The 11,429-nt window shown below is 31.7% G+C and overlaps 1 protein-coding gene across 1 annotated transcript; it reads left to right on the forward strand.

The window, feature by feature from the left end:
• The first annotated feature begins 279 nt into the window (after positions 1-279).
• LOC120353042 lies at positions 280-1,641 on the forward strand. Its single transcript, XM_039435509.1, has one exon. It carries the CDS (start codon positions 404-406, stop codon positions 1,463-1,465), a length of 1,062 nt encoding a protein of 353 aa, XP_039291443.1. The 5' UTR covers positions 280-403; the 3' UTR covers positions 1,466-1,641.
• The last annotated feature ends 9,788 nt before the right edge of the window (positions 1,642-11,429 follow it).

Here is an 11,429-nt window from a genome sequence, read left to right on the forward strand (position 1 = left end):
ATTCTGGCTGTGACAGTGATCCGGGCCCATCCACAACCATTCACTCATCTAGTCCAGCTTCTCCTCGTTTCAACATAACATTGGCGTCACCAAACAAATATCCAGCAAAAAATCTGAGCTTCTACCATCTCCATCGGTGAGCACTTCTTCCACAAATTTTTCTATTCAGATGTCTCCTTCATTACACAACTGGATAGAGAGTGCTTCCCCAACACAAGGGACGGATGTCAGAAGATCACTTTTTACCACCCCAACCAAATTTCAGAAGGAGTCGTACATGAAAGTTATTGAGAGACAACAACATTAAATCTCAAGTTTGAAAAGGCAATTGCTTAGACAGAAATTGTCAAAAAATAAAACTTTTCAAAAATTTAAATCAAAGGAATTTTCAATTCTTTTTGGAATGCAAAATCATAAAGAGAGGCAACCATGGAAGAAAGAAGAGAAGAGATTGGCCATTAGCATATTTTTGCGTTCACCATCTACTTATAGATACTTCCGCGAAATAATGATTCTTCCCAGTGAATCGACAATTAGAATGTGGCTTTCTTCGAAAAAATGTCATTCCACAGGTTTCAACAAAAATCTTTTTGAAAAAATTAAGATAAAAGTTGACACCATGTCAGACATGGAGAAGGCTTGTGTATTGATGTTTGATGACATGTCAATCAAACAATGCCTCGAATATTCTCCTGTCTATGATATTATTGAGGGATTCCAGGATTTAGGCAGGCTTGGGCGATCGAACAAAATAGCCAAACAGGCAAGTGTTTTCATGATTAGAGGGTTATATTATCAATGGAAACTTCCCATTGGCTATTTTGTGTCGGAAAAAGGTTTGAATGGGAGCGACTCATCATCATCAATAAAATGTTGCATTTCAAGTCTTGAAAATATTGGTCTTGCAGTGAAGGCCATTGTCTGCGACCAATCCACAACTAATACGAGGGCCTTGAAGGAATTGGGAGTATCTAAGGAGGCCCCATATCTCTTGAATGGCAAAGGAGATAAGATTTTTGCAATATATGATCCTCCTCACCTTTTGAAGACATTGAGAAACAATTTACTATCTCATGATTTCATATATGAGGAGAGGAGGGTCTCATTTGATGATATTGTGAAGCTGTTTGAGCTTGAGAGACAGAGTGGGACTATAAGAGCTGCTCATCAACTGTCCTCAGCTCACATCTCACCCAACAACTTCCAGAAGATGTCTGTCTCTCTAGCAGCTCAAATTTTTAGTCACACAACTGCAGCAGCGCTCAAAACTGCCATTGCAACTGGCCAATTGACAACATCAACTGCTCTAGAAACTGCAAATTTCCTACAAAAAATCAATTCCTTGTTCGATGCTATGAATAGCCGAACACTTTTTTCTAAAAATCCCGACAACTGTGCATTAAGCAAACAAAACCCAAAATTATTGCACTTTTCAATGAAACCCTGGTTCTATTCACAAATTTAAAAAAAATAATGCCAGATCCTCAAGACCGCCATGTTTTGATGGGTTTATAATAACTATTACTTCCTTCCTGCAGCTTCTGGAAAGTGAAAAATGCAATTTTATTCTTACATCACGTTTAAATCAGGACCCTCTCGAAAATCTGTTTTCCTCAATCCGTCAGAGAGGAGGATTCAACCGGAATCCAAGTGTAAGAATCCTCAGGGCAACATTGAAAATTTTGACCCTCCAACAAATACTGGAGCCTCCAAGGAGCAAGCTACGATCTAGACTATGATGTTTTATTGGAGATTAGTGAAGTTAGTGAGCAGTTGAAAGCGAATCCACCACCTTCTCCTCAACCAAGTCTCAGATCAGAAAGTTCGACATCAAGTAGTGAAGATACTTTGATAAGAGTCTCTCCAACTGATGATGTCACTCTGGAGGAGTGCTCACAAGTTTATTTTGTAGGCTACTTGGTGATGAAATATCACAAGAAGCTCGAATGTTCTAACTGCTTGGAAATTCTGAGTCAAGCTGACTCAAAACTTTCTAGCAGAAAAGAAATTCTTATTTTTAACAGAACATCTTCAAATTTGAAGGTTGATACGACTATACTGGGCTGTTATCACCAACCGAAACAATTCTACAAATTTGCAATGTAGCCTTTGAAGTTTTCGAAAAAAAAATTCCGAAAGATTGCTCACAAAACAAGAGTTTTGGAAAAATTGTCGGCAGTAACACAGAGAATTGTTGATTGTGAAGCAGTTTGTACAAGTTGTACCAAAAATTCAAAATTCATTTTGAATTTGCTGTTTAAAATTTTGATTCACAATCATTGTAAGTGGATATCCAATAGTTTAAGAGCTCGATCTACTGAAAAGTTGAGGATTTAAAAAATTTGTAAGTTTTAATGTTAAGATTTAAGGATATTTTCAGGCATAGATTTGTACTTTGAAAATGTAAATAAAACTCGTTCAAACTTGTAAATAAATACAAACTCGGTCATATCAATGAACAGGTGCCGTGCTACCAATTTTTCCTTAAACGGTTGGAATAGCATATAACACCTATCACACTAAGGAAAGTTGTCGGCTCCAATAAAATAGATTCTTGATAAACTGTGAACGGATCTATTGCCTATGAATGAGAAATCCAGTTTTCAGAGCAAATTAACTTATAATCTTCAGATGAAAATTTTGGCAAAAACACAGAATTATAAAACGAACAATAACTTATAAGCTTAATGATTTCAAGTAACTACGAACTAAAATACTTATCTAGTTTACAGTTGAAACACAGTGGCTATTGGCTTTACTACACTAATAGCGAATTTTGCACAAAAATTTATATAAACTTCAATCTAAAACATTAATAAATTCATTTAAACAGACAATACTCAGAGCACAAAATTATACAAGCAACAGCCAGCCATTAGTTTCAGAAGAAGGTCCAACAGGAAAAAGACACAAGTTACCAGTCACGAAAGACAACGCCCTCTTCAATATCGATCTTTACAGACACGTCAACACAAAATTATAACTTATAAATTTAGAATTCACATTCTACATCTGTTCTCAATAAAACTTTAATTTGAAAATGTTATTTTAAATTTTTATACATATATTCTATTCAAATAAACGATTTATTTAGTAATTTGTTAACCCTACCTCGGTGACATTATGGAACAATGCAACAAACATTTACGATAATAAATTCTCCATCAAAAAGTTTATCCGTCTATTGATAACTCTGACATTTATTATAAAGTTCCATAGATCTCGAATTGAAGATTCGATTCCAATGTGAGAAGAAAAATGTAATATTACAAATACCCCCCTCTTGACATAAAAAAATTTTACTGTTTGAAAAATTTAAAGAAAAAATTTACATTGACCCTAATGAAAATTGTTGAAATTTAAATTCGAGAACAGTAACAATTTTTTCTAGAAAAACATTACATGTCATCCAAAAATATTGAAAATTATTATAAAAATTCATCAATAGCGTTTGTTATATGTTTCCAAACAATATCTCAAAATATAGAATATCAATATTACTTTTGATTTAGCTTTATAATTTAAAGAAAAATATCTCAACAGAAAGTTTAATATGTAAAGAATAGTTTTTTGAAATTGCACACAAATTTAATAGATAGAAAAATTTAATTCTTATTGCATAAAAAAATTTAGTATGTTGAATGAAAAATTTATTATTATTATTATTTTTTTTTAAATGAATTGATGAATTGTTACATTTAATTTTCACATAAAATTTCAATAAATCAAAAAATGTTCATTTCTTTCACTATTGACGCGGTTGATTTTATTGATGCACATTTTTGAAAACAGTCCGTTAAGGCACTCAGTATGATTTTCAGTTTAGTGTGACTCCAGTGTGATGACGTTAGTGTTGGGCTGATCTGGATGCACATAGTGTTGGGCTGATACTTGTAGTCGACTGCTGCATACCAAACTCGATACAGGTGACATCTCTGTTAGCATTTCTTCATGTTTGTAGTAGACGGCTGCATTCCAAATTCAATACAGAGTCACATAAATTTTGTATCATATTTGTAATTATACAATGTACATTTCAGGCTTGAAATGACAATGTAATTTGTTTTTTTTGGAAAAGAGATAGACGCTGCATACAGGATTAATTTAGGTGAGGATTAATTTAGGTAAGGTTTGGTTTTTTGATATTTTCAGCTTTCAAGGTTTAGAGTTCTGCATACAGGAATAATTTAGGAGAGGATTTTTTGAATCAATTCTTTCATGATACTGTGACTGTTCTTCTGAATTCAAAGTTGTGAATGTGAACATGGATGGCAATTACCTCCAGGTAATGCAGTAGTGTTGAAGTTTGAGATACAGAGTCAGCAATAAGCATTGGCATTGCTATTGGCGTATGCTTTGGTGTCGGCTTTGGCATCGGCGTTAATATTGGCATTGGCGCAGGCATTGGCATTGGCATTGGCGCAGGCATTGACATCAGCACAGGCATCGGCGTTGATTTTGGTATCAGCATTGGCGCAGGCATTGACATCAGCACAGGCATCGGCGTTGATTTTGGTGTTGGCATCAGCATTGGCGCAGGCATTGGCGTAGCTATTTGCATTGATTTTTGTTGTTGGCATTGGCGCAGATTTTGGCATTGGCGTAGCTATTGGCATTGGCATTGATTTTTGTTGTTGGCATTGGCGCAGATTTTGGCATTTTGGCGTAGTTATTAGTGTTGGCGCAGGCATTGGCATTGATTTTTGTTGTTGGCATCAGCGTTGGCGCAGGCATTGGCATTGATTTTTGTTGTTGACATCAGCGTTGGCGCAGATTTTGGCATCAGCATTGGCGCAGATTTTGGCATCAGCATTGCGCAGATATTGGCTTCGCGCAGGCATCGGCGTAGATATTGGCGTTGGCACAGGCATTGGCGTAGATTTTGGCGTAGTTATTGGTGTAGGCCGCAGCGTTGATTTTGGCGTAGATATGTCACACTAGTTCGAAAATCACCCAAATGTTCTTAACACTCTTCATGGCGTTCACTTGTTACTGATTTCGAGATTCACATGATAACTATTTCAATGTTAATGTCTGTGCTGTACCTGTTATCTTAAAATGCTTATAAACTAAGAAGAAAAACTTGATTAGGCTATCAATACAATCTAATACACATAAAAATTATTTTAAGTATCTATGAAATTGAAATTTGTTAACATCTTATTATACAGTCAGCAATACATAAATTGTGAAATATGGACATATCAATGATAAATTTAAAAAAAATTCATTTATTTTCATCTATTCACTGTTCAAATATCAAAATTTTAATCCATTCTTCAAAATAGAAATAGAATTTCATAACACCCTGTATCATTATCAAAATTGTAAAAAACAAACATCATAACAACACAACAAAAATTTAATTTCAATACATATTTCAATAATTTCAGACATTTGGTTTTCTATTCAAACATTTCATAATATATTTGCATTTCATTATTATTTAATATAACATTTCATTTATAGCATGTTCATTTCACATTTATGATTTATCATTCAGGGTTTCAAAATTATTTAGTTTTAATTTTGTTCAAAAATTGTATAAAAAGCAAATTATCTAATATTGTTAATCATCGTTTGTTGGATACTACAGTTTATTTCGACTCTTCAATGTTCTAAACACAAACTACATTTCATGACAAAACTTTACTATCAATCATTAAACAAGAAACCATTCAAAACATCAATAATATTTTGCTTCAAAGGCAAACAATATTCATAAGCAATCATCATTTTGCATCTATGGCAATCAACATTATTAATCATTAATTTTTGCATCTATGGCAATCAACATAAGTAATCAACACAAAAAATATTATCTCATTACTGCCTCTCTAAGTCATAACCTCTGTTATTCCTTCTTTAGGCAATAATGGGTTTCCATCTCAAAAAACAATCACATACCAGCAAAATTCTAATCAACAAACCCCACTAAAAATTCTACATACACTCCAGCATCCATTTCAAACGATAATCAATCATATCAAAATTTATAGAACAAACAGTTTTAAAATTAAAAAAAAAAATATCAATTACAAAACACTTTAGAAAAATTTTAGCCTTTAACTCATTTCAATTGATAATATAACACAACGTTTTAAATTAAATCAATTATTTTTTAAAATAATTTAAAATTTAAAGACTGTATAATAAGTATAAACATTTCAAGATTATGATACAAAGATGATCAAGATGAAATACTGGGTAAATAAGTTCCCTAAAAAATACAAACAAGAGGAAAAGAAAATTGGGTAAATAAATTCCCTAAAACAATACAAAGAAGAGAAAGATTAATTAGAGCCTATCCTACATGTCAGTACTGAACTTTCATGAGGAAGTATATTTAATAAAATATACTACTATGGAATTTTGTAAATTCCAAGTATGACTCTAATTTGTTATAATTGTGAGCTATCACTCCCACAAAAACAACTGGTGAAGGAAAAAATATGTTGACTATTGTGACTGGGTGGAAAGTTCCTAGATGTCTGTAAGGCAATGTGATAGCAGACTCTAGTATCGGACCACAAAAACAAAAGTATGCAAAAGGTTTTACAAACATTTGTTGTTGCAGTCATAAGGTTTTTATATCGCAAACAAGTAGGTCAGATAATCGAGTCCAGCCGTATGTGGTTCACGCCCACACCTCTAAAAGAATCACACCTACTTGTCTACCAAAAATCCAAAGTATTGGACAGCAAAGAAAAAATAAAATGCAAAATGGGTTAAAAGCCCAGAAGAAAACTATAACCTAATTACATATGGCTTATGGCACAATATGCAATGAAAGATGAGAACATGGGACATAATTGCTCTGAAAAACCTAATTACCTAATATGATACCTAAAAAAAAATATAGACATGATTAAAATATGTAATACATGATGAAAAAATATACCGCAAGCAAACAATTATTTACACTACAATGGATAGATTTTAGAAAAGTTAAGTTTTATCAACAATTAAAGATTAGGAAAATAAGCTACTATTTTAACTTCTAAAATTATTTCAGAAAAATACAAATTTAAATGACTATGGACAAGATTGGTTAAGATATGCTTCATAGAAGAAATTTACTGAATATTACACAAAGACAGGAAAGAATCGAAAATTGAAAAGATTAAGGGCCAAGAAAATAGGCTACAGGAAAGAAAAAAGACACAATTATGGACTCTTACCATACACTGTGTAGCGATTATGCTATTCTGAATCCCGGCATAACACAGGATTCCTAATCATTGTGTGTTGGGGAATACCCTTTCATCATGTGACTCACAGTCATCATCTTGTAAATAAGCAACTTGAAACAACCTTTGAATACTAATACATCAATGGAAACTTTGCGTTTTGTTTTCTTCAATAGCATGATTTTATTCATGGGTTCATTTGTTTCAACAAAGCCGTTTTGCTTGCAAAAGTTGGTCATGTTCACTTGAGAATGCATAGCATACACCTTTTCAATTCTCAGTTGAAAGTTGAACTCATCAACTTGACTCAAAGCAACATTCATTTTGTTTACATTTTTCCTAACCTCTACAGAAACCTGTCTCATGTAATTATTCACTTTATTTATAGTTTTCCTAACCTTCAATGTAGCAATATTACTTTCGTGATAGTTGACTTTCAGTGAAGACAATTCCCTACCTACTTCTTTATTCAATTCTACTGTCTCACTATGGTTGACTTTTTCAACAACAGTAACTAGGCCTACATTGTCAGAAACTTGAATGAGTTGATCTTGTAACTTAACACTACTATCATCCTGCTTCAATTTGTTTTCATCTTTCCATGTTTCATGTGCATTTTTCAATAGAAGGTTTATACTAACCTGCTCTAGCCTAATGCTAGTACATTCTTGCTTCATATCATCAAACTAGCATTTTGATTTTTAAACATTTGGTCTAACTTAGCATTTTGCTTATCAAATTTAGCATTTTGCTCATCAAATCTAGCATTTAACTCATCAAATCTAGCATTTTGATTTTTAAACATTTGGTCTAACTTAGCATCTTGCTTATCAAACAGTTGTGTTAAGGCAGCTATTAACTCATCATCAATTTTAATATTTTTCATATTGTATGCCATTTTGCTAGTCTGCACAGATAATATATTCATTAGGACTTGATCTCTCTTGAACCGACTTCCCACTCAGCAACAAACCATTCACAACCTATCAAGATATTTATCCTACTAATAATTTCTATAACCAGGGATTTCATGGTGTACCATTTGGGACATATTTATTTTGTAATTCGGTCCCACCACAGGGCGTACCATTTGCCGTGCTACCAATTTTTCCTTAAACGGTTGGAATAGCATATAACACCTATCACACTAAGGAAAGTTGTCGGCTCCAATAAAATAGATTCTTGATAAACTGTGAACGGATCTATTGCCTATGAATGAGAAATCCAGTTTTCAGAGCAAATTAACTTATAATCTTCAGATGAAAATTTTGGCAAAAACACAGAATTATAAAACGAACAATAACTTATAAGCTTAATGATTTCAAGTACTACGAACTAAAATACTTATCTAGTTTACAGTTGAAACACAGTGGCTATTGGCTTTACTACACTAATAGCGAATTTTGCACAAAAATTTATATAAACTTCAATCTAAAACATTAATAAATTCATTTAAACAGACAATAACTCAGAGCACAAAATTATACAAGCAACAGCCAGCCATTAGTTTCAGAAGAAGGTCCAACAGGAAAAAGACACAAGTTACCAGTCACGAAAGACAACGCCCTCTTCAATATCGATCTTTACAGACACGTCAACACAAAATTATAACTTATAAATTTAGAATTCACATTCTACATCTGTTCTCAATAAAACTTTAATTTGAAAATGTTATTTTAAATTTTTATACATATATTCTATTCAAATAAACGATTTATTTAGTAATTTGTTAACCCTACCTCGGTGACATTATGGAACAATGCAACAAACATTTACGATAATAAATTCTCCATCAAAAAGTTTATCCGTCTATTGATAACTCTGACATTTATTATAAAGTTCCATAGATCTCGAATTGAAGATTCGATTCCAATGTGAGAAGAAAAATGTAATATTACACAGGTTCTCCATGGATTGAGCCAAAGTTCTTATAGATTGAGCCAAAGAGAAATATATTACGCTTTTGAGTACTTTCTTAGCATTATTTAGATTAATTTCATATTGAGAGTTGCTATAGTCAGGTCCACCTTCATAAAGATAGTGGAGAATGAGAACATATTTGCCAATTTTCTGCCTTGCTACTGCCTTTTCTATATAAGATATTATTGATACCAGTATATTAGATTCAATATTAATCATTTATTCTTGTTAATGTTAGTCAATTGTATTTTATCCAATAAAATAAATTTCAAAATAGATAAATTTAATAATTCAAATACGGTATATTAATTATAGATTACCATAATTGAGATTGAATATTTCCTCAATCAACTATATTTCTACATTGTTAAACAATCAGATAACAGTCAGATCTTCGCAAATTAACAATTTGATACTTTTTGATATGTGTTTCTAAATCTACATTACGATATAACAGAAAAATTGATATGTATGCAAAAGTAAGAAATGATCAATTTATTTGTGGACAATTATATTTCATTACTAGATCCATGGATTATTGAAAATTGTTAATGAAAAGAAAAATTAATTGATATTTCTTTTCATTTAAAATTTGAAATCTATTTTTTATATAAGATAATATTCAAGATAAGATAACAATAATTATTATAAATTTATTTGAACAGTTAGTAGCATTAAAACAACAATTTATTACTATTGTATAATTATTCAATCACTTGAAAAGCCAATCAAATTAATGTTTATGAATATCTTCAATATCACTATACATGATAATCAGGCACATGATGAAATTTTGAAATTTTAAATGTATAAAACTCAGTTTGAATAAAAAATATTTGACCTGAAAATTGAGTATGTAATTGAATAAAACTGTATTATTCCGAATAAAACTTATATTATTATTTTCGTGCTAAATCTTATTATTTGTGCTTCACCTTTAATATTCTTTAGTTTTTAATGCTTTAGATCATGACCATACACAAGTTACACTATAGATGGCCATGTTTGGATCAAGGTCTATAAATACAGGTCATGACACTCGTGTTCCTTATGGAGCGGCCATTTTATGGGGTATTTATGGCGGTCTTAATAATAACAGCTGTTAAATTTGAAAATTGGTGAACTTGAAACCCATAAAATGGAGATTTTGCAATGCATCACAGGATTGTGTCATGGCCTGTATTTATAGACATTGGTTTGGATAAGTTAAAGCTAGCACTCTAGCTGCTTCCATCAGTAACTAAGTTCTTGACACCATATTGAGGTTCACATTATAATGGCAGTAATAGGAGAACAAGGTTGCCAATCCTCTGTCTTGTCAATGATTTCAATGGCAGTAGCTGATACCACTTTATTGATACAATATTAACTCTTTATTCTCATTTAAAATAATAAATTATGTTTTATTAAGCAAGAAATTATTATTTTCAAAAACTATATGACAAATTTCAATAATAATATTATGGAAATTCATTATGAAATAACTGAAAAATATAATTTCTTGCTTAATGAAATATAATTAATAATAATCTCTATACTTATAAAAGGCTAAGCCCCTACAGACTGAAATCACACCACAGCCCAAACTACTGAGCCTAAAAACTTGAGATTTTACACGATTGTTTATGGTAGCCTGAAAATATCCACTAAGAAAGGATTTTCAGAAATTTGCCCCCCTGAGGGAGCTGGGGCCCCCCCAAAATTTTGTACTTTTTAACCGCTCATTGCACAGCAAAGTCATGAGGAACTTTTTTGTTCAGCTACGAAAAAACATTAGATCTATGCAGAAAAATTTCGATCAGGAGCACAGGGGGGTCCAGGAGAGGGCATTTTTCGAAAATTTTGATGTAAAATCACACTACAGCTCAAACTAATTGTCCTACAGACTTGAAACTTTGCACAAATATTCTTCAAACATGCTAGACGCGCACTAAGAACGGATTTTGAGATATTTTGCCTCTAAGGGTTTCAAAGGATGAAAAAGGATCCTATTAAGTAAGGTTATGAACATGGTAAGGTGAGTGCCATATGGAAATGAGATAATATTTATTTATTGACATGTGATATTCTAACATATGTTGTAATCATTGGAAATAACAAAATAATATGATAGAAATTCAAAAAAGAACATCAATCTGTTCTATTATTGCTTTCAACCTGATTTCACTGAACCTCAATAATATTGTTCTGATAATTGATAAATATGTTTAATAATATTATTATTATTGATATAATAAAATTATTGTTTTAATAATTAATTATTATCATTGATATAATAATAGTATTGTTTTGGTAATCAATAAATATTTTTATTTTCAC

Source organism: Nilaparvata lugens, chromosome 9, assembly GCF_014356525.2.
Source record: "Nilaparvata lugens isolate BPH chromosome 9, ASM1435652v1, whole genome shotgun sequence".
NCBI classification, from domain to species: domain Eukaryota; kingdom Metazoa; phylum Arthropoda; class Insecta; order Hemiptera; family Delphacidae; genus Nilaparvata; species Nilaparvata lugens.

Coding starts and splice junctions, on each gene's coding strand:
- LOC120353042 (XM_039435509.1), top strand. CDS start 404: ATGCAAAATCATAAAGAGAGGCAACCATGGAAGAAAGAAGAGAAGAGA.